Genomic DNA, 24,942 nt, shown 5'->3' on the forward strand with positions numbered 1-24,942 from the left:
GCACTTAAAATTCTATATTTCATTTGGAACACCAAAATAATTGAATCCATGCATGGAGGTGTCTCCACGCATTGAAGCCACTTGTCTCTGGCATACAATGTGTAGACTATGAAGTGGTCTGTGGACATGGACAGGGATAGTTGGAAACATGGTAGGATCTGTCGTCATGCCTTATGGGGCAAAGGTTTCTTGAAAAAAAATCATCCTCAGGTCACCTCTAGGGTTAGACTATCAAGTTCTTCTCAGGAACTACAGGAGTTTGGGAGCCCAAACGAATCAAGTCTTCGTATCAGGTTATAGTACTGGAGAGTTTCGCTCAGAGATAGAAGGACTGCGTATGTTGGAGAGAAAATGTCAAGCCAACCCCAGCTTGTAATCATTAAAGGTTTACTCAAAAGAATGTGTCCCAGGCTTGGTAGCCTGGCAAAAATCCAGGACAGATGAATACATTTCTTTTTAGCTTCAACCAAAAATATTGTTTCTCAGTTCTTCACTTAAATCTTTGAGATACATTGTTATGCAGTTGTTGAACAGCTGCTGTGTTCTGTCCCAGAACAGGTACCAAGTAATCCATCTCTGTGGCCAAAGTAACTTAAAAAGGGCTTTGGGATGACAGATACTAAAAATACCTGTAGTAGATTTTTTACAAACTCTGAACCACAGAAAAGTGGGGCTTTCAAATGAAATGACTCTTTATATCTAAAATATGGCATTTGATTCTAAAGTAAGGATTTTTAGTCCTTCTAATGATTAAATAATTTTGGGGAAAGTGCCTACCCGTTATTCTGTTTGATGGTATTTTTTGAGGGGTAGAAAAAGTGCAAAAGTATATAGACTGCTTTATGACCACAAGTATTTCTTGGAACTAGCCAATTGTTGTTGTAGTTCTATTGTACATAGCAACTAAAGAAAAATAATTGCTAAGCATGGTAATAGCTGAAGACTATTTTAGCTTTAAACTTAAACATCAATTAAATTAAGCATTGTCTATATTATACTTTCCCTCTAAATCACCTCAAGGAGGCAGAGCCACACAAAAAATTCTAGGATTCTATCTATTTGTTGTTGTTGGAAAGTTGAGGACTGGCGGCTTTGATTTCCACGATGAGTTAGTTTAGCAGAATGTAGCTCACCTGAGACCCAGTTTACTGCTTCTGAGTTCTAAGTGCCCTGAGGATAGAGATTTGGTTTCTTAATCTCCTGTATCCCCTTGCATAGTTTATACAACTAAGTAGTTCCTTATAGTTGGTAAATTGAAGAGCAAACTGATAGTTGGTATTAAATGCAGCACAACATTATCAGTGAAATGAGGGTGACCAACTTGTCCAGTTTGCCCCAGATTAGCCTGATTTTAGCACTGATAGTCCCATGCCCTGGTGAAACCCCTTAGTTCTGGACAAACCAGCCTGGTTGGTTACCCAAAGTAAAATTCCTACTTTCTGGTATCAATGGAGCATTTCTAAATTAGTTTAAATACATGTAATGATTTCACAAGACTCCTCTTTTAGGTGGGATACAACATCAGACTCTCTTCTTTTTTCCCCCCCAACTTTATTGAAATGTACTTGACCTAACATTGTGTAAGTTTAAGGTATACAATGTGATGATTTGACACATGTACATATTGCAGAATCTTTGCTATAATAAGGTTAGATAGCACATCCTCTACCCCCATAATGACCTTTTTTGTTGTTGTTATTGTTGTTATGCTGACAATATTAAAGCTCTATTCTCATAGCAACTTCCAAGTATATAACACGGTATTATTAACTATGGCCAGCATGTGGTACATTAGAACCTCCTCTTAACAGATAAGGACATTGAAGCAAAGATGTGAAGTGACCGTGCTTAGAAAGCCAGGAAGCAAAGAAAAGCAGTTAGGGCACATTTCCTTCCTGGATGCTGAGCACAGATTGGTTTTGGCAGGATTCCACCAAAAAGGGACTTTGTCACCACATTGCTCTGTTGGGCTAGTTGTATGGCACATGTAAATTCCTGAGGACCTCCTTCTGTTTAATAACAGTGGCTCAGAATAAGCTTTGGTACACACAGTGCCTTTCATCTAAGAAGTACAATGAGTAAGAAGGGGACTGCCAGTGTCCCTGCAAGAGATGTGAGCAAGAGAACACATTTGATCCATTAGAAAGCTCCAAAGCCCTGTATTGTGGGGGTGGGGGAAGAGGCACTTTAATAAACCACTCATCTCAGGGGATGCACATGGGCACTAAAGCACCCCCTTAACAGCCAGGGGACCTGTGACGTGAGTATAATGATAGCATGGATTGGGGTATATATATTTGGGCAGAAGAGCTGAGGTGGAAAAAACATTCAGAGAAAAAAAAGAATTTTGGCATGTTTGGGTGCCACATGATAAGAGGAAGAGAGAACAGCAGGAGAGAGCCAAAGAATGTTCCTTGGAAGCATGAAGCCAAGGAGCTCTTTAGAGAGTAGATGCGCCTAAGGATTTTTAACAGTTGCTTACTGTTGGGGGGTTCAGTACAAACTTTCTCTTTCTCTCATTCCTTATGAAGTCATCAATTAATTCTATATTGCTTATTTAAGGTAAGCAAATACTGACAGGAATTCAGGGATCCTGAGTTCTAAGCCCAGGTTGGCAAAGTGTAGGAGAAAATAAAGAGCCCATGGACACGGGAGCTAGAGTATGGCGGTCAGACATCTGGATTCTACAGGTACAAGGAGGTCATTTTCAGACACGCGGTACTTTTGCTGCATATTATTAAGCCAACCTCAGGGGCCACCCTATTTTGTACCCAAGCACTATCTTTAATCAAGGACAAACTGGATGGACTCCCAGAGGGCTGTGGCTCTACTCACCCGTTGTGTCTGCCCTTCTCAGGAAGAACCTAGCAATTAGGTTGCAGGACGCTGCGGAAGTCATGGGGGTGGCCAATGCCAGAAATACCTCCCCAGAGAGGGCCAGGCACTGGCTGCAGTTTGAGCTGGGGGACGCCCTGTTGGACCTTGGAAAGGCCTGCTCTGTGGCAGCCGCACTGGACCAGAAGCAGCGGCACGTTGATAAGTGCCTGGATGACTGGGGACAGAGGCATGAGGAGTCCCAGGCGATGCTGGACGCCTCAGAAGGAGGCCCGGGCCCTCAGCACCCAGCTCCTCAGGCTCAGGCATGCGTATGAGGAGAGCACCATGAGCCAGGAGACCCTCCAGAGGGAGAACAAGAACCTCCAAGGTACTCTGAGCCAGGCTGGGAGCCAGAGCTGGAGCAAGGAGCTCAGGGAGAGCCCAGATTCAAGGGCAAAGCTGCTGCCATGGCAGATGCCTCAACATGGGCATGCTCCCACTCAGGTTTTAACTCTTCCATTTCTAATACTTAAAACAAAATTTTCACAAGTATTACTTTTATTAAATTAATTCTAAACATAAGACTACTTTTCTATCGTTAGCCCCAATTCCACTCTGTAAAGCAGGGTTGTCCAAACTGCGGCCCGTGGGCCAACTGCGGCCCATGATCCATTGTTAATTGGCCTGCAGCAAATTCCAAAAATATATTTAGTTTACTTAAATAAACCAGGTGAGGCAATACGTACTTCACCTCGAGTGAGTGACCTGGCTGTTTGTGTATTTTACTGCATACGACCCTTGGTGGAAAACATTGAAAAAAGTTTGGACACCCCTGCTGTAAAGGAAGCCACTATTAAGAATTGTTTTATATCCATAGCCTTACCAAGATGTGCTATGCATAGACCCACGCGTGTATTTTTCAGTCAAATTGTACATTATTCTACAGATTTTATCTTTTCATTTCTCAATGTATTTTCTAATTCAACAAATATTTCTATTGCCCATACTGCGTGCCAGGCCCGTTTTATATACAACTACTCATTGTTTCATTCTCAGAACAGTCCTATGTGTTAGTTTCTTTATCTGTAAAATGCAGATTATATTGAGTCATGTAAGGTTAAGAACTTGTCTGAATTCACAGTCAATAGGTAGCAAATTTGAGATTTGATCCGAGCCACCTTGACTCCACCGGACACACTTAACTACCGGGCTTTGCTGCCTTCCCGTGTGCCATGCGCTTCTTTCATGGCTGTCCATGGAGAACTCCACGTTAGTGTTAATAGCTACATAGCGTTTTATAATAAGGATGACTAACACTTATTTAAGTAAACCTTATTCATTTTAGATATGATTTTTCACAATTTTAAATCTATATTATACATCCCTGTACATGTATTTGTGGACATGTAAAAAAATATTTCATTCAGTTAGAGTTCTAGAAATGAAATTGCTGGGTTAAAGGAATGCATTTTTAAATTTTGAGATACAGCCAAGCAGCCCTTCAAAGAGGCTGCCAACTTACACCAGCGCCAACAGTCATGTGCATTAAAACCCCGAGAGGCCCTGGGAGCAAGTTCATTACTATTGGAGGCATAAATAAAACTTGCTTTCTATGTTGACCTACATACTCCGTGATCAGGTCCCTAACTGGGCATGTGAGAGGTGCTGGAACAGTGGTTAGAAAACTTTAGTTGCATCTGAACCAAGTGGAGGGCTGGCTAACATGCAGTTGGCTGGGTCCTACCCCCAGAGTTTCTGATTCAGTAGGTTTAGGAGGGGGGTCTGAGACTTTGCATTGCTAACAAGTTCCCACACAGGCCTGTGCTCTGGGTCTGCAGGTTAGGCCAGAGCTGCCAGTGTGGGGACCACGCTTGGCCTGGGACGGGATGTGGGCAGAGGTTTTTGTTCCCCCAAAAGTTCTCCAAGTGATTATAAGGTATAGTCAGATTAGAGAACCATTGTCCCAAGTTTTTTCTGGTGAACCCCTCTTCTGGAGAGGGCTTATCAGAGAAGGATTTATTATTCACATGAGAATTGCCACCTAATGGGTTTGTTTCTGTAACTTTTAAAAAGTCTTGTCACATCACACTACAGTCCAGGGTCTCAGAGGTGCAGGCAAGCTCTTGAGCTCCTTCTACCGCCTCTGGGCTGTGGGTATTTCCCAGAGCTACTCGGCCCTCATCCAACCTTTTAGGTACCTGAGTCTTCCTTCATGAAGAGGCATAACTGACAATAACAACGTCAGGAAGTGGAGGTTTTCTCACTTCTGGATGCCCTATTCTGTCAAAGGTTTGTGCCCATCCCATGAGAAGCTAGCCACAAACCCTCAAGTGCTTTGAGCTCCTTCCGATTCTTTGGTCTATCTGGATGCGTTGTGTTGCCCTCTGGCAGACAATGACGCAGCTTATGCTTTAAGTTCCCATGCTAGTGTGGCATGGACCCTGAGAAAACAGCAGCCACTGGTGTTCATAGCTAAGAATGTACACTGAAAGTGTAAGGATTCCAGGTCTGTTTTGTAGAGTACCCCCAGGCAAAATCTGTCCTGGCTCTTATAAGCAGGACAACCAAGTACAGTTGTACAGGTTGTTCATTGCACAATACTCTAAGAAACATCATCCTCACCAGTTGCTGTAGGCAACTTTCTGGCAGACGACAGAAGAATATTCATATATTGAAGAAGAGATGCTTTTTTCTAATTCAAAGGTCCCATAGTGCCAGCAGTGGCCTTGCCATCAAGTTACCAGGAATGGCATGACCACGGTCCCAATGGGCTTCCAGGAATAGTCTGTTATGCCTGATAGCATGGGTCTGAGACTGATTCCTGTCACTAACCTTGCTTTTCTTCCCTTTCCAGAAGAGATTTCTAATCTGACAAATCAGGTGAAAGAAGGAAACAAGAACTTTGAAATGGAAAAGGTCAAGAAATGAATTGAACAAGAGGAGTCCAGGTGGCACTGGAAGAAGCAGAGGTAATACCTTCAGGGAGCGAGGAAGGTTTCTATCATTGTGACAAAGAAGAAGATCTGCATTCCAATAATAACAACAACAATGACACAGTGATACTTATTCAAGTGTTACCTACATGCTGGGCACTATGCCCAGTGCTTGATATGCATTATTTTATGTAACCACCCTAGCAAACTACTGTCTCATTTTACAAATGAGGAAATTGAGGCTAAGAAAGCAGGCTACCAACACTAGATGCAAATCTCCTGATTGTAATGAAAGCAGGAACCATGCCTACATTGTTCACCTATTTATCCCCAGCACCTACACACTCACAACTCCAAAGGTGGCCCAAGGGCCATCTGCATGGGATCACCAGGGAGCTTGTTAGAAATGTAGACTCTCAGGCCTTTTCCTAACTTCTTCCTCACTAAATAATCAGTCAAAACACTTTTTTTTTTTTCCCAAAAAAATTTTAGGTAATTTGTTTCGGAAAGCTCATCTTTGTGTGGGTGTTTGACAGGAGTATTTTTAGTGTTATGGATTAAAAGTTCAGGGAAAATCGCTGATTTTATCCATTGGTGTGTGCTAGTGGTTGACAGGACTACTGAAAAGACCTTTTGCCAGAGGGTGAGCTAAAATGTCCTCATCCTGTCACAGTCATTAAGTAGTTAACAAGCCCTTTAAAGCCTCTTTTCTCACAGCTGAGTTTCATTTTCTTGACCCACCCTTTGAATGAGTACCCAGTCACATTAAAAGACAGCCCCACCCACTCACCTTCCAATAGAGAAAATGATTTTTAAGAGGCACAGCAGTCAGTTGTAGACAGGGGCCTTTTGGAAGTGTGATAATGGAAAATTAGAGCCCAGAGGCCTACTTTGTACCAAGCAGTGTCTGTTAAATTTATCTCACTGCTACATTACTGTAAGAAGCCTGCCAGACATTAGCTGTGCCCATATTACCCTGCATGTAGAGTTGTCAAGTGGATAGCTCTTGACACGAGTCTTGCCTTTTTATGCATAATTGTTTTCCAAGGTGTAGAGGAGAAAAGGGCCACATACTAAACCTGACAAACTCAGGAGAGGCCTGCATAGCAGGCCCTACAAACTCAGAGACCAAAAGTAACCACAGAGGATTGTCTGAACATAAAAATTCCTTACTAAAAGCAAGTCATGGCGAGTAGTCACGTCCTGAGCCTGTAGCTTCCTTGACAAAGGTCAGTTTTTACCTTAAGTGAGCCTGTCTACTATCTTTAGCATCTAAGATAACATACCTTTGAAATGTCACAGTGATCTTCATTTCCAGACCCCTCAGGGCACAACCACCCCAGCAGAGCAAGAGACCACAGAATCCCTCATTGTTATCTTGTTTCCTACATACCATCTCTATGTGCTGTAAAGGTTGTTTATTAACTATGCTGTACTCACCAATGTAAAAGAAGTATGTGTCTATGTTTTACTTTTTATCCAATCCCAGAGATTTCCCCTTTGCTTTCTCCCACCCCCTTAATCTACCACCAATGGGTTTCATATAACCCTCCTTATATCTCCTTTGATTCTAATATAAAAATAAGCTGCAAAACTGCCATTCTCCCAAGCATTTTCTCAATCCGTTGAGATTTTGCTTCCTGGTAATTGTTGTCAGTTTGGCTCAAATAAACTGATAAAAATTCTCTACAGGTCTGGATGTTTCTTATGTTGACAATGGTCTTCTACATTTTATATAGAATCCTTTTAATTAACAGTATGGTATCCCCTAGCAAGCCTTGCCACCTTGTTTGAGTTGGTAAACCTTGTTTCATTTACTTGTTTCCTTTCGGTCTCTGGCCATCCTAGCTGGGACTTTCTAAAGCTACCACTTTAACCCAATGAAGTAACTGCTGTGTTAGAAATTTCAAGCACCATGACAATCCAATGTGAGATATGATTGGCCAGGGGTGATTTTAGACCTGTATAACATAGCTTGGGTGCCAAAAAATGTACACAAGTGGACACTTTGGTCAACGTTGCTCAAGCAACAGTTTGCCCTAATCAGACGTGTCTGGACGCTCATGGTAACCACTTTGAGCACCTCTTGAATTGCAGGAGTCAAATGTAGCTTGTATTCATCTTTTGTTATCGGTATGTATTGAGTATTACAATTTTCCTTTCTTAAAGCGTGGATACATTTTTTTGGCACCCTCTGCATAGGCATCTTTGTATATTAAGTTGACAGGCACTTACATCAAAGGTGAGAATAAACCCATAGCGCTCATACTATTTAGTGCCACTAGATGGCGTTCTATTCTATTTGAATTTTCTCAAGTTTTGTCTTCAGCCACATCCATAAATACTTCATCAACTTGGACATGTATTTGTAAAATTGGGTTATTTATTTTCCTGGGTGAGCCTTTATGAGAAACTTTATCAGATTATGTTTGAAGTCACAGAACTCAAATTATCCTAGGTCACCTTCTTCAAAGATTCACTTTCTCAGTGCAATCTGGAAGGTGAGAGGTGACAGTTTCCCCCGGAGGGGAAGGAAGGGTACAAGTCCCTAGGAGGAAATTGCTATCCAAGCTTTTGGTTTTGATTTATTGTTGTTTATATTGAAGGTAGTGTTGAAAGAACAGCAGCAAAGCCTTAAGCCATATTAAAATTTCCAACATCTTTCTTATTTTTATTTTGAGATTGCTACTCAGTTTTACTTTTTACCTTTGGTGGTACGTGCTAAGCACTTCTCAGAAGAGGCTACTATAAAAATTACTCCTGCCCTCAGGACTGTCTGCCAACTGTTAACTGACCAATAGCTTGTCATCACCTCTTGTGCCCTTTATAAACATCCTCTTCAGTAGTCTCCAAATGTTTGTTTATTTAATTTCTTCTTCCATATAAATTTTATCTTTGGAATAGGCTTTAAATATGTAATCAAACCTTCACTTTTAGACTTCAATGGCCTTTATAACAACCCTGGCAGTAATTGCCTTGCTTATTTTTAAATATTCAAAGAAGCAAGAAATCACCCTCCCTGTCAAAGCAATCCATTTGAAGTAGTAGTAATAATTGTGATAATGGCTCACACCAATGTTACATGTTGAGTACATCCTAAATTCCTTTATTGTTTTTCATATGACAGTATTTGTCCTGTTTCTTGCTCTGAATGCTTTCAACTTTTTCTCTATCTCTCTGTGATATCCAGAATTAAAAGATTTCAGGTGGAATTATCATCTTCCTTGTTCTAGCTTTGACACTTTTATTGATTCATCCCAAATAAATTAATTGAAAAAAGTCAAGAGTAATAAATTTGAAAGTTTAGATATAGTCACAGACAAAATTGAAATTTGCTATTTCAAAAATGCTTTAAAACTGGGCCGGCCCGGTGGCTCAGGCAGTTAGAGCTCCATGCTCCTAACTCCGAAGGCTGCCGGTTCGATTCCCACATGGGCCAGTGGGCTCTCAACCACAAGGTTGCCGGTTCAACTCCTCGAGTCCCGCAAGGACTCATGCAATCAGAAACCGTGGCTCCGCCCCTTGCAACTAAGATTGAACACGGCACCTTGAGCTGAGCTGCCGCTGAGCTCCCGGATGGCTCAGTTGGTTGGAGTGTGTCCTCTCAACCACAAGGTTGCTGGTTCGACTCCCACAAGGGATGGTGGGCTGCGCCCCCTGCAACTAGAAAACGGCAACTGGATCTGGAGCTGAGCTGCGCCCGACACAACAAAGACTGAAAGGACAACAACTTGACTTGGAAAAAAGGCCTGGAAGTACACACTGTTCCCCAATAAAGTCCTCTTCCCCTCCCCCCCAAAATGCTTTAAAACTATAGTTCTTGAACTATAGCTGAAAACCTTAAGCATGTCAAAACTATAAGTGATATAACAAACAAAAAGCTATCACTTATCTTCTCATTCTGTTCCAATCTTCAGGAAACTGATTTGAACTTAGATCTCTCCCAGCAAATCTAAAGAAAGCTACATTAGAGATATACATTTTGAAAAGAAGAAAAAAAAACTTTTGTCTAAAAGTGAACTTAATTTAGTGGTTTTTATTTATGTATTTCAGGGAGCTCTGGAACGTAATGAAAGCAAGATTCTTCATTTCCAGCTTGAACTCTTGGAAACTAAAGCGGAACTTGAAAGAAAGCTTTCACAGAAAGATGAAGAAACAGAAACTTTTAGGTATTTAAGATTATTTTGATAAGAAACAGTTGCATATTTTGGAACTCTTGACTGAACAGAACTTGATGTATTTGGCTATTTTTATGACCCCTATTGGAACATTTCCAAACTTAATCAGTCTAACCCTACATTAGAATCTTTCTGGTACACTCACCACTGTTATTATCTAGGAATACCTCCACACAATTACGTTCAGCTTCTATGACTTTTTTTTTTAATATTTGAGCAGCTTCTACTCTTATACAAAACTTAAAGAAAAAAAACCTCACAAAAAGCACAATTAAGTGTATATTTACTGTGTATACTGTCATGGTCGTTGTATAAAAAGTCTTTCTTGGGTATTCTAGAAACTGATAATGTTAAACAGTGGAGGAAAAGAGCTAAACATTTGATGCTGTGCATTCAAATTAATGTCAGATCAGAGTGAAAATTTCCCATACCCCCTGCCTGTACCTGTAGCCATTTGTTTGGAGAGGGGCAAGCCAAGAGCTAAGCTTGCTTATTGAATCCCTGTTGAAGCAGCTGAGTCCTAATAGTCAGGAAACTGAATTAGACAGGACTCATGGGTGGCAGGATCTTTTCTTAGCTTCATTATTACGAGCTGATGACTTTAGACATCCTACATCTTAGCTTCTCAGTGAAGTGAGGGGATAAAAGCAGCCCTATCCATGTCACAGAAGGTGGTACGGGAGATCAGTAAGCTGATGTTGGCAAAGCTTTCCCAGCCTATGGATCAAAGGCACAATTATAAACACATGGAATGAACCATGATTACATTATCTATCTGATCTGTTCCCTTAAGTCAATGCCATATGTCAGCAAAGAAAATCCTCGAACTCTGAGTTTCAATTGGCAACTTGCTTTCAATGTGTTTGTTAAGAAAAATTTTAAAACCTGTACAATTGAACTGGCCTCTTTCCCATAGCCCATTTCAGACAGAACTCCCAGGGGGTCATTTTTTTTAATGAGGATGTCAAGCCAAATTTGGCCCTCTGTGTGCTTTGAGTTATCTTTGCTCTCACTCACAGGCACTTTTCCTCTCTAGGACTGACTGTGGTGATGCATTCTGGTCTGCTTAAGAGGCTCTGAGTCAATGTCTAAAAGAATTTTTTTGATGAAGGGTGAAAACATTGGGCCTTGATATTTGCCCTACTTCTTCCACGAGGAACAAAAATGAATGTCTCCCTGTGCAGTTTAAAAAAAAGAAAAAAAGCTCATTTCAGGTAACGTCAAACTTGTGCCTATTAATAAACCTAGCTCAGGAAAAATGAATCCTCAGAGAGTCTGCATCTCATCAGGTACATCTGAATGTCATAGAGCTGCTCACCAATTATAATAATCTTAGTGCAAAGGAAACTAGAGATCCAAACAGCTCGGGCTGGAGAGGAAAGAACGGAAGACTAGGCGGGAGCTGTGAAGGGGCTGAAAAAAGAAGGGGCTGGATGGAGGGAGGGGTGAGCTATTCATGAGTTTTATAGTTAATGATTCATAATCACTATAATAGGTTTATCTGGAAAGGAAAGATGAGCATATCTTACAAAACATCACGAATAGCATCCCAGGCCCTTCCTGTGCAAGTGCTCTGTGTGAGTGCAGATTGTATCAGAACGCCTTGGTTTACTTTGATGGTTTCATCTGACTTCAGGGCTACGAGAAGAAGGGATGTTAAGGAAACCGAATAGAATGCAAAGGGGAAACTCAAGCAAAGCATAAGATTTCAAGCAATCAAGGATAAGCCAGGTAAATCATGGAACTCAAGGGAAACATTGGACAAGATAAGGTTCAAGATCCTATGTCCACATAAACCCTGGGAAACTCTACAGAAATTAGAGGAGGCCCGTGAGATAGGACGTAGGAAAGCAAAGGGACCACAACAACACGAGAGAGACTTCGAGGCAAAGGCAAAACCTTTTCCATGTTGCAAACTGGGTAACTCACTCAACTCGTTCTCTGAGATCACTCTTCCACTTGGTGAAGACTAATCCTGAGTGAGCCGGGCCTGGAGGCCTTTTGCTGGTGAAAAGGATGAGCAGCTGGTGTGTGTGTCATGTTTCTCTTGTTCAATAGATATTTGAGCACATAATGTTGGCCATACACTGGGCCTGATATTCTAGCCAAGGCTTTCTAAATTTTTGTGGCTGATAGGGCCATTTTTTTCTTTTAATTGCTGCAAATGTTATAATTAGCATAGTGTAGTCATTGATGGAAGGAGAGGAGGAGCTTTGGTGGCCGGCTTTGATCCTCTCCGTCCTAGACTCAGGAAAGGAGGACTGACATCAGTGACCAGCTGAAACACCAGCTGGTGACCGTAATTGCCATGTAAGTCCAGTCCTACCACAGGGCCCAAAACGGGGTAAAAAACAAGTTGGTCAGGTGTATCCTGAATCTTCAGGGGTCACCAGCTCTATTCCTCTAACTCAGAGTATCCAAGGAAATGGTGAAATGTATGAGTCTTCTCACTGCGTAGGTCAGGGTGCACCTGGCACATATTCTACTTTCCCAGACATACACAGAGAGATATTGTAGAAGGAGCTTTGGGGAATGAGGCACTGAATGTCCTTACTCTATCAAAATGCATTTGTTTGCTTTGGTTTGATCACCAGATTGGTTAGGCAAACTTTCTCTCTCTCAGGTCAGGTAGTAAATATTTCTGGCTTTGCAGGCCATAGGGGCTCTGTCACAACTATTCAGCTAGGCAGTTGTAGCTTGAAAGCAGTCATTGACGTTGGAGATCAAATGGGCACAGCTAGATTTGGTCCATAACCCATAGTGTGCCTGCCCCTGGCCTATAGCCTCAGGTATATAATAATGTTCCATCATCTTTTCCTTCCGTACGGTCCACTCCTCTGAACTCAGTAATATCAAACTTTGCCACGTGGTCTTAATTTATATGCACATCTGACTTAATTGTTTTTATTGTACGTACGAGTCTCCGCCAGAACAACGTTTAAATCTCTTCTCATTTCTAACTAAAATATTTTAGCATGTCTTCAAGAAGCAGTATCTCAAACTCAGACATGGTATTTAGTTGGTAAAATATCTTGTTAACCATTTTAAAGCTGAATCATGTGTACGGGAATTAGAGGCAATCTTACGTTTCTCTGACATAGATGAGCAGTACTGCAAGAGAAAAAAGAACCTATTGAATTGACAGTCCATAGCTTTTTCAAGTTTTACGTTTTTATTTATATTTTTCCTTTTCACATTTGGTTTCTCAAATTGTATTTCACATTTCAGGGGGGGAAAAAGGAACGTTTCACTATATTACTCTGGCCCTGAGTGCTTCATTTTTCTTAAAAAATGTACTTGGGGGAGTTTTCATTTTAAAGATATCTTGACTGTGCATGAATTGTGTTGACTGTCTAGCAGCCATTCTCTAGGTCGGTATCATATCCAAGCCTCTTAAACCACAGAACTTTCTACGTGTCTAGAGGCACTCATGAAGTTTCATAAACAACTGTGGGGAAAAGACAGTTTGAAACATTCAGTTTGTCTGCTTAAGTAGAATGTATTTCTCTGTAGAGGATTTTGACACCAGACTAGGCATGCTTTAGTGTTCCTGTGTAAGGAGAGTCAGCCGTGGCAAAAATGAGTGTTCCCTAATGGAAGACAGAGAAATGTCTTAAAGCTTTTAGTGATGTTGAGTGTGCACGTCCTTGTAAGAATTATGGGCTAGGATCGCTGTAACAAAATACATAGACTGGGAGGCTTAAACAACAGGAATTTATTTCCTCACAGTTCTGGAAGTTGCAAGTCCAAGGTCAAAGTGTAAGCAAATTAGTTTTCTCCTACGGCCTCTTTCATTGGCTTACAGATGGTCCCTCTCTTGCTGTCTTCACAGGGTCCTTTCTATGTGTGTATATCCCTGTATCTGTGTGTGTCCAAACGTCCTCTTCTTATAAGAATACCAGGCAGATTAGATTTGGTCCTACCCTAATGGCCCCTTTTACCTTAATCACCTCTTCAAAAGGTTCTGTCTCCAAATACACTCATGTTCTGAGGTACTGGAGGTTAGGGCTTCAATATATGAATTTGGGTGTGGGAAGTGGGACAGACACATTCAGCTCATAACAGTCTCTATTAACTTTATTTACTGGCATCCCTGTGGGATTCTGGTCTGGAAACTGAACAAAGGCCCAGCACGTAAGGATGGGTGTGAGAGGCTGACCTTAGCACTTCGGGGCCGGGGCCATGGGGTCAGCAGAGGAGAAGTACTAGCTCTGGGCTCCGGAACCCGAAGGAGTTATTGCCGTACATTTCCATAACTCTTCTGAGACCTCCCCCCAACAATGGAGAGAAGAAGAGTGGTCGTGGAAAGTGATGCTTCCACCTGTCACCCAGTCAGAAACTCTGGCCACCGTCTTACTCCCCGGCAGGCTGTATGCTTTCCTGATTGGCCTCAGAGCTCAGGACAAAGATTCAAAGACAATTCAGTGTGGAACCGAATTCTGACCCTAGACGAATATGTTTTCACTGTTTGACAGGCTTGGTGAGGAAGAGTATCTCTCTAGCACTAAGAATCTGTCTTATCTGTCCAGCTCTAGGCCTTGTTTCATAGCATGAGCTCAATAGGGCACGTATTAGTTATAGCATTTAAACTGTCCTGACTCACATTCACCAAATCTTGATGATTTCAAAGTTGTTTTTGTTTTTGTTGTTGTTGTTGTTGTTGTTTGCTCTATGTCAGAGTCCAGTATGGGGTGGGATGGAGAGCAGGCCACTATTCTTCAAGATTATTCCCAGGTTTCTCCCATCTTGTGATGCCATAATCTTCCATATGTGGCTAGCAAGTTTGCCACAGATGGGGAAGAGAGAGTACAGAAGCATACAAGTAAACAATTTGTTTTGGCAAGGCTTGTAAACTCTTCTGCCCATAGTCTATCAGCCAGAATTCAGCCGCATCTTCCCAAACTCACTGCTCGAGGGCTGGGAAATGATTTCTGTGGGTTCCCCAAGTTTTTTCATTGCCTTCCTGAACACATTGTTCAAGCTTCTGTCACATTGCAAATGTAATTTCAGCATAGAGCTGTTATTGTTAGGAAGGAATATTGAGGTAGTTCAATATCACACAGCAGGTGGCTTCCTCAGCCAACCTTTGGTTGTGCTCTCAGTCTCCTGGAGAAGGATAACCATGCTACTCTAGGAGAGTTAAGTGTCTGCAGGCCATTGGAGTGTATTGCTAGAGCTCAGGACTTGTTCTAACCTGGGTGGCTGTTGCTTTGTTCAGACATTTTTCATCATTGAAAATGTTTTAAATGTTATGCTTGTCTGAAAGAGCATCCCTCCTTCAGCCTTTGCCACTCTAGAAAATCCAGATATTTGCCCTAGACATTCCCATCAGAGGTCTCAAATAAGGCTAAGTCTGACCCACAGGAACCTCAGAAAGATTCTGGTGCTTTCTTTGATTCTTCCGGGAAATCGTCCTGGGAATCTAAGTCTGTTATGATGGGTATATGCTCACTAACCTAACCCTTCAACATCTGTGTTTCTAAAATGAAAACCCTTTAGACTCATTTTGTTAATTACCCAGAATTTTAATGTTTTTCTGTTTCCTACAGTGTTATGTACACAGCAGGTAACCTTTCTTAATTTGGGTGCATGATATTTTCCCCCTTGAATGTTATTCTAAAATTAGGAGGAACCAGCAGTGTGCTATTGACTCCCTGCAGTGTCATCTGGATTCTGACACTAGGAGCAGGATTGAGGCTACCCAGCTGAAGAAGAACATGGAAGGGGACCTTAGTGAGATGGAACTCCGCTTAGCTTGCCAACCGGCAGGTGTCAGAGGTCACCAAATCCCTGGGTCAGCTTCAGACACAAATCAAGGTACAATTGACTCTTGCACAACAGAGGTTTGAACTGTGCAGGTTCACTTATACACTTTTTTTTTTCAATAAATACTGTAAGTGTATTTGATCTTCTTATTTTCTTAATAACACTTTCTATTCTCTAACTTTATTGTAAGAATATAGTATATAATACATACAACATAAAAAAAAATAGTCAAAATTCTACCAATAACTTTTGACTCCCCCAAATGAAACTACCAATAGCCTATGGCTGACTGGAAGCCTTACTGATAACATAAATAGCTGACTCACAGCATATTTTTTTATGTTGTATGTTGTTCAAGGGTAAAATTATAACATGGGGGTGGAGAATGCCTCTGCTTATGGAAGCAAACCAAGTGATGGATCATACTAAGCAACAAAAGTGGGGACAACAAATCGAATCCTTCAAGAGAGCAGGAACATGCTTAAATTTAAACCGGTGGAGCTTTGTTCAGAGCATGTGTGAACAGCGGCATACCCCATTGAACTCAGAGGGCTCTGTGCCCCATGGCCATGTTTTCTCTTGCAGGACCTTCGGATGCAGCTAGATGACAGCATACACAACTGAACAGTGGGCTGAAGGAGCAGGTGGCTATGGCTGAGCGTCGCAACTCTCTTCTCCAGCCGGAGCTAGAGGAACTGAGGTCCTTGCAAGAATAGGCAGCACATGGGCGCAAACTGGTGGAGGACGAGCTCTGAAGTCACAGAAAGAATCAATTTTTTCCAGACCCAGGTGGAGCCCATAACTCTCCCCATATGCATCAGCTAGTTGAAAGCAATGGTTTCCACACATTGGTCAGCCTGGGACCTTGCATAGTTGCCATGTCGAGCCTTGGGTGTGGCATATGAGGCAATAGGGGTAGCGCTTGGCAGCAGAGCTGTGATCACACTCATTTAGTCCCAAATTTATTTGTTCCCGGGGACTGCTGTCACAATGTACCACGAGCTGGGTGGTTTCAAATAACAAACTTATTCTCTCACATTTCTGAAAGCTAGAAGTCTGAAACCAAGGTGTCGGCAGGGCCACACTCGCTCTGAATTGCCTAGATAAATCCTTTCTTGCCTTTTCCTAGCTTCTGGTGATGTGCTGGCAATCTTTGGTGTTCCTTAGTTTACAGAAGCATCACTCCAATCCTCGGCCTGTTCATGGCGTTCGCCCTGTGTGTCTTCGCACCATCTTCCCTCTGTGAGTATGTCTCTCTCCAACGTTTTTCTTCTTATAAGGACACCCGTCATATTGGATTAGCACCTGCTCTAGTAACTTTGTATGACTTGATTACCTCTATGAAGACTCTATTTCCAAAAAAGGTAACACTTTGAAGTTTTGGAAGGTAGGACTTCAACATATGTTTTTGGGCGAGGGACACAATTTGACTCAAGACGAACCCTTCTGCCAGAAGAATGGACTGTCAAAGCATTCACAGGCAGGATGCTGGGGAGAAAGAGATGAACATTCCCTAGTGTCCCAGAACCACTTGTCTGCTTCTCCTGTGCCCTGTAAGCCACATGGTCCCCTGAGCATTCCAGGATTAAAAACAAAAAACAGAAACAAACAAAAAAGCTTATGCTTCAGAGCCAGAAGGTATCTAATAATTCTGAGCTGTTGCTGACAGCAGGATCAGTTGTCAGCACTCGGGCTTCTCACGGAAGGTTATGTCAGTGACACAAAGCAAGAATTCTTAGAATCTTTGCTATTCTTATTCAGTAGAAACCGTGGTGGTTAGGACAAATATGTCAATAGGTCATTCAACAAACATTTTTAGGGTCCTCACCATAACCTGGACAGTTATACATGGGATGGATACAACATGTCTCCATTGTCCTAAAAATGTGAAGATCTAACTAAACAAATTGGAGAACTGCAGTGAGTATCGTGGTAGTACAAGCACACGCTTTTGGAAAGCCTTCTCTGACAATCCTAGACTAGGTAGATGCACGTACACTTACTCTGAGTCATGAAGGACGTGTAAGAAGTCAGCCAGCTAGAGAGAAGAGTCAAGGACAGGGACATAAGGAGAAGAGGGAATTGGGAACTTTAAGGGAAATCGATATACTCGCTAGAGCATGAGGTTGCGGGTAGGAGAGATCAGCGGAAATGATGCTGAGTAAGAGCCAGGTCACCAGGGATCTTGAGTCTGGGACTGATGGAGTTCGAATTCTGTCTTACATCTAATGGGAGGTCTACTGAAAATTTTCTGAAGGTGAACTTAAGAGATTTACATTTTAGGAAGTTTACTCTCATGACTATTATGGATGGATTAAAGGACCAGGGGCAGAACTGCCACACTCTGGGATATTTAGAAAAGTCTTTGGGGTCATTTTCGTTGCCATAGTGACTGGCATGTGCCATTGACATTTATTGGGCATGGTCTAGAGATATTAATACTCCTGTAAGGGATGGGATAATCCTACATCACAAAGAATTGCCCCATCCTGAATGCCAATTGTGTTCCCACTGAGAAAAAAAAGGAAGTATAAACCAGAGATGTACCAGCTGGAATGCATTGCAATTAGTTTGACTTTTGTGTCCATGTGCATGACACAATCCTATTTGAATACCATGTGGTGTAGAACAAATAGGCTGTAGGTTATGTGCGATTCCCAGCGAGCTAACTCACATCAACGTTTTTTTTCTCAAGAAAGCTGATCTGAATACAATTAGTGGGATTCTTAGAAAGTAGAATATTGAATTTTTAAAAAGCAAATCATTCACTATCTGCAGTACTGAATAGCTATCGGTACAAAATCATTTGCTATCCGTATCATAACTGATAATGCACCCATGGATCTCAATATGATGAAACAACCACTAACTGAGTGAGAGATGAGGCCATCAACCAGAGATAGAGAGGAGATGGATCTGGGTGAAAAAATAAGCAGTTGAGACCTAGTCTCTAGGGCAGAGTTTCTGAAACATTAGGTATATAAGAGAAACTTAACTCACACAAAAATGCACATTCTCAGGTCTTGCCCCAGACCTGCTGAATCAGAACCTCTTTAGTAGGACCCAGGAATCAAGTGAGCTCTGAGGTGGAGCTGCGGGTCCAGAAACTACCCTTCCACCAGCGTATCTAGGAGATATTATGTTGCTCATAAGGACCTCTCCCCTTCACCATCCGGGGACACCTTGCAATTACTAATACACTTATCAGTCTTTTGGTAACATAATGAAACTTTTATGGAACCTTCTTAGGCCCTTCTGAAGTCTCAGACCTCTAGCCCAGAATAAACAAATGAGGCCAAACTTAATCTTGGCTAATGACATGTGTCCTTTTTCAAACCTGAGCTGTGACAACCTAGATTACCCTTCCACACAATACCCCCTAACCCCTTTCTTCCCCAAAAGAAACAAAGAGTCATTCAGCTTGAAAAAAGTTTTAACTATTATCTCTCTAACAGATTTTAAATGACTCTATGTACAAACAAATCATTTGTATCTGTACCTTCCTTTACAAAGAAGGAGTTTCTAAGGAGTTTTGTGCAGTGAGCATCCAGAAAACACTCCAGGAAAATACTCTTAACCCCTCTCCCCCAGGCTATACCATGGCAGTGGAAAGCCTGGGGGTGCACAGAGCCTGGCTCTCCATCAGGGCAGAGGATGGCAGCCTTGAGGAAGATGCTTCATGCCATCAAGGAAGCAGGGTAGAACCTGTGAGGCTGGAATATCTTTCTGTTTCTAACGCTCAGTCCTGTCACCAAGGGAGGCACTAGCTACAGGAAACTGAAAGGACGATAAGGAGAAATAAAAAATAGAAAGCTCATGCCTTTTATACACACTCTCTATGCTCAGGTTTCACACCCTCAGAAAAGCTGTGCTTCAAACGTGGACCAAATAGCAGTAAAAGGAGCTCCAGCCTCTTTCACATCCCAGGACGGAAAGAATTAGGGCAGCACCAGCCACAGAACAAAGAATCCTCCAGCGTGGTGGGGTTCCTAAGGGCTAGGGGGCGAGGCTCCTCTGAAAGACTCTTCCTACCCCCTCAATGCAAAGTTGGGTGGAAAAGAGATAAAAAGGAAGGGGTCTTTTTGTTGTTTTGTTTTTTATTTTTCCTCGAGCATCATGCTGGAAACTGATTTTTATTCACCAACCCCCTGCTCCCCAAATGTCTACAGTTGACCCCAACTTATACTGTGGAATATTTGCTTCTACCCTATCCAAAAAAGAAAGGGGGCGGGGCAGAAAAATCTATTGCTCAACGAATTGAACACCAAATGTATGTTTGGGGCTTGGAGGTTATCTGCATTCATCTCTCTTTTCTGATTCAGGCTACCATCTCTTTGATACTGAATGGTTGAAATCTCCTCCATTCAAATATGCCTTTGGTGGAAAGGGGCTTTTCTAATGAAGTATTGCATAGAATAAAACTCACTCCTGGCCATTGCAAGTCCCAAACGACCAGCTCGCATTTGCACTTCTGGTCTCAACTTGCATAACAAGACTGCTGCTTTCCCTTAGAATACAAGTCTGCTCAGCCAGAAGAAGAAACTGGAGGCTGATGTTGTCAGGATGCAGAAGGAAGTTGAAGATGCAGTGCAGGGATGTAGAAATGCAGAAGAGAAGGCCAAGAAGACAGCCACTGAGGTGAGTCCATTGACTGCTTGCTCACTCCTGACCTCCAGAGTTGACTGGAGCAGTAGCCAAGGGGCAGAGGCCAATCTGCAGCCAAAAAGGATTCCATTGATTCTCCATACAGCCAGGAGGAGGTTCGCTCACCCCTCTGCTCTCTGTTCCTATTTTGAAAAATTAGACCAATTAGCTCCTCTCCTCTAACCTCTTGAGGCAATGAAAAGGAGCACTTAGATTTCTATAGGCAAAACCTTATAGATGCAGGATATTTTTTGTTTTAAAGTTAAGCCACTTTCCACTTGTGAATCAATATATCGTGTCTAGAAACAATTCTTCCAGTGTTTCCTTAAAATAGCCATTTTCCTAGAGTATGTAAATGGTTTGATGATGATGATCTGGAAAGAATGCTTATTTCACTTACTTTTTCTAAGCCATACTACTGCTCAGAGTAGCGGAATAAAGTTGGTCAAGAAGGGCTTCAGGGCTGGTGTGTACCTTCTTTATTTGTGCATTTAAAATTGTTGATAGAAGTATTTTTCCTAAATGATGCTAAGCTCAGGGTTGGCCCCCAGCCTTGACTGTACCTTTGTAGGAACTGGAAGAAGACCATCTTCTGTTCACCCTCTGGGGGCAGACACAGCACTTCGCTCAAAAGGTATGGCAAGCAGAAGGCAATACTCAGCAAAAAAACAAAACATTGTGGAGGGAAAGAGGTGAAGGGAGTGAGGTGCAGGGAGACGGGTGTGTGTGCAGAGGACCCAGGCTTGCAGGTCCCAGCCTTGCTGAGGGGAGCTTGGGTTTGATTTTAGCCCCCATCCCCATCAAGTGATGTGTAGTCCAAATGCACAACCATAAGCAGCAGCCCTGACCTTGCTGTGTGAATGGAAGCTGATCAATCCTCTTCGTAAACAGGGTTTGGGAACGAGGGAGACAAGATATTTAGTTCAATTTCACATTAGTCATTTTGAAATTCAAAAGAAGGGAAGAGCTTGTGTCCGTATTTCCCTGGGTTATTTAGCACTTGGGAGCTAAACAAAACTTTTGCACCAAATCCTAGTTACTAGGTCACAGTAGAATCCAGAAGAATGGAGAAGCATGCCTATCCCTCAGCCATTTTGTATGAAGGCAGACACTTCTGCTCTCTGATGGCAAAGAGGTGTATGAAAGCTTGAAAATGTTAGGCCAAGGGAAAAATAATATGCTTAACATTTATGAAAATCCGCATAGATAGAAAGGAATAAAAATAGCTTCTAAGTCTGCTTGGTAAATTTATGTAGTCACACATTATGAAGACTCTATCTGCTTAACCTTGCCTTTATAAGGTTTTCTTGACTATGTTGAAAAATAAATTCACTATCTCTTCTCCCTCCTCAAATTCTCCAACAGTTCAGCTCTGAGTCCCAACCCCACATAGCAGAGCCCAGAATTGCCTCCATAATTCATTCTTTGCCCTCACCATCTGCACAGGCGTCTCACACTTAAATTATACAGATGGTTGGTAACTTGATAGACAAAGACACTTTGGCTGAAGGGGAATGTTCTTACATTTGATGCACTGAGAGATTCATGAAACAGTTCTTAATAATTGCATCCAGACACCAAGCCCTTGATGCATAGCCAAAGCCAAGAGCAAGCTTCACAAGCAAGAATTAACCTACCTTGTACCAGATTTTTGGCACTGACACCATCTGTTGCTGCCAAATTCCTAGATCCTAAACTTATTTGTAGTTGTGAATCACAGAATTATATAAGTGAGATGTGAGAAAGATTTTCATAGGCACTCCTCCGCACTCTTGCGGGTGCATGATGTTACAGGATATGTCCTGGTGCTTTATTCAACTAAAAATTGTTGCTTCAGTTGGTCATCTTACTTTCAGTACAGATGTTGTGTAATCATATTCATATGGTACTTCTTTGGTCTTTTTCCACCAACCCTCACCCTAATCTCTTCAGGAGCCCCTGCTATCTTTTTCTTTCTCTTTTTTTAGTTTCAGGTACACAAAACAATGCAATAGCCAGACATATCACCCCCCACCAAGTGACAACCTCCTTCTCCAATCTACTGCCCCCCAGACATCATACCTATCGATTACAATTCCATTGACTCTATTCCCTATGCTGAACTCCATATTCCATGATTATATATATTAAATTATAGTTCACATACTATATTATTCAGCTTCAGCTTCAGGTGTACAGTGCAGTGGTCAGGTATCGACACCATCCATGAGATCCTGATTGCCTTATTGTTTAACAAACCTGAGGCCTACAGAGGTTAGGGAGTGCATGGAGGGAAGAGATTACATATACAGAGGCAAAGCATGGCATTGAGTGAGACCAAGAACTGAAGACTGTGGGTAGAAACGGTAAGATCAATTGGCTGCCAGATCTTTTCAGTCTCCCTCCTTCCTTTCTAGGTAACAAACATGTCAGAGAACTAAAGAAAGAGCAAGATACCAATGGCCACTTGGAGAGGATGAGAAAGAATATGGCGTAGGCAATTAACGACTTACAGAAAAGGCTGGATGAAGCTGAACAGACAGCCCTGATGGAGAGTAGAAAGCAAATCCAGAAACTAGAACCTAGGATAGGAGCTGGCCTGGATAATCATGGGGTCTTGACTGCTCCCAATTCAAGGCTGTATTGTCCTGAAAAATCACACCACATAGCCCTACCTCCCTCATCACGTTTGCTTGTAGCACTTTCAGACCTTTGAGAGGGTCAGGACTCAATGGATTCAATCATTCTTGCTTGACTTTGGGCTCCCTTTCTTGGACTGGATGAAATCTGCCTTCCCCCTTCCTGCTGTGTGAGAAGGCATCTCCTCCCCCTCAACCACCCCAGCTCTGGTGTCTTCACAGTCAGGTCACCTGCTATTTCACACGTTCCCTTACAATCTTGCTTCTGTGCCTTTGCTCCTGTTACTTCCTCTGCCCTTTTCCTAACAGCCAGAGAAAAGAGAATGGACATGACTAAATCAAGGATCAAAAAAGACTTAGTGAGGACATAGTAAGAGCTGACAGAAATGATGTAGTACTTGCCTTCAGGGAGCTTAAAAACAAATAGAAAGACCGATCTTGAAAATAGGATTTTTTTAAGTTATTGAATCAATTCCAGTGACTGTGTACAGGTCATGTGACAAATGCTACAGGATGGAAAGAATATTCAACTGGGATTTGATGGCTCAGGAGGGCCTCTGAAAAATAAATTACTGTCTTTGCTCATTTGTGGTATGTCCATACAATGGAACACCGATGTGCATTTGTGGTACCTCATCCATATAATCATGCTGATTAAAATGGAATGAGGAAGAACTCTGTAATATGTTCTGGAGATCATGCCCAGCCGTACAATGATAAAAGGTGCAGGCAGTGTGGAGAGTATACAATCTTCTGTGCAAAACAAGCAGGGGAAATATAAAGACATGTACACATTTGCTTATATTTTCAAAAAGAAATGGTGACAGGATAAAACAAAGACTAATAAAAGTAGCTAGGAAGGAAACACAGAGATGAGAGTTAGACCTTCTGAATGCACCTTGTTTAGTTGTTTTGATTGCAAAATCATATAAAACATTTATATGTTCTTGGTTAAAAAGAAAAGTTTAAATCAAAGAGAAAAATAAAACAAGGTAATCCCTACAATTTTAACATAAATGGAAACATGTGAGGCTAACTGTATGTCAAGCTGAGGGGCGGGGGCATAAAACACAAAGAGCAATTGTTCCCAGTGACTTTTAAACATAGTGTTTTGTCTGTACGTCTCTCATGAAATATATCAAAGGACAAAGCAAAAAAGCAAACAAAGCAAACTGCATTTGTAGTTTGAAAATAATATTGCTGCTAGAAATAAAACTAACATAATTATACAACAACATATATAAGAACCAAGATTTTTTAGGATAAGAGAAAAAAAAACAAATAACTTAAAATATGCCTTTGACCCCTAAAAATACATGAATACTACTAGTATTTCCAACTCAAATTTAAGATTACAAGATTTAATTTTATTTCCAATTGCTATTTGTCCACTAGGAAGGCCTAGAATCAACTATAACTCAGTAGCAGTGAGCTCCTAAATACCAGATGAAGTTAAGCAATTATGGCTAATTTTCTTAAAAACAAAAATCATACTATCATTATCTATTAGAATTACATAAAGAAATATTTACAGGTGAAATTATATGATGTCTAGGATTTGCTTTAATACAGTAAATTTTACCTGAGGTGTTTTAATCACTCAAGAAACACAACAAACGCTTAACAAGTACTTAAAGTAAAGGGGGAGAGGTTTTGTTAGTCTCATGTCTCAACTGACAGAACTATGTGTTACAGTTTCCTGTGTGATCGGGATCCAGAAGATTTTTTTGTGTGATGGGCTTCATTCACAAGGAACTTGCACACCTGTTGACTCTCCCATCCCCATTTGTACCTCTCTGAGAAAGAACAAGGGACAGTATGGCTGAAGTGGAGAAAGGGAGGTGAGGGGAGTTAGAGATGGAGTCAGATATTCCAGGCACATTCGTGTCAGGGCATTGGGTGCAGTGTAAAGAGGGTGGTCAGGAAGGCCGCGTTGAGAATATAGCATTTGCTTCAAGAAGGCGGGAGAAAACCCTGGCTATGTAA

At 41.7% G+C, this 24,942-nt stretch overlaps 1 protein-coding gene across 1 annotated transcript in view; it reads left to right on the forward strand.

Moving 5' to 3' along the window:
• The window catches only part of MYH15 (myosin heavy chain 15), a 128,492-nt gene that overhangs the window by 83,990 nt on the left and 19,560 nt on the right, over window positions 1-24,942 (forward strand). The window contains 12 exon segments of the mRNA XM_074319470.1: window positions 2,858-3,094; window positions 3,096-3,205; window positions 5,672-5,755; window positions 5,758-5,786; window positions 9,804-9,919; window positions 15,555-15,683; window positions 15,685-15,745; window positions 16,280-16,312; window positions 16,315-16,445; window positions 16,447-16,483; window positions 20,207-20,332; window positions 22,689-22,906. Coding sequence (XP_074175571.1) covers window positions 2,858-3,094; window positions 3,096-3,205; window positions 5,672-5,755; window positions 5,758-5,786; window positions 9,804-9,919; window positions 15,555-15,683; window positions 15,685-15,745; window positions 16,280-16,312; window positions 16,315-16,445; window positions 16,447-16,483; window positions 20,207-20,332; window positions 22,689-22,906 — 1,311 coding nt within the window.

This window comes from Rhinolophus sinicus, linkage group LG01 (genome assembly GCF_036562045.2).
Source record: "Rhinolophus sinicus isolate RSC01 linkage group LG01, ASM3656204v1, whole genome shotgun sequence".
In the NCBI taxonomy this organism is placed as follows: Eukaryota; Metazoa; Chordata; class Mammalia; order Chiroptera; family Rhinolophidae; genus Rhinolophus; species Rhinolophus sinicus.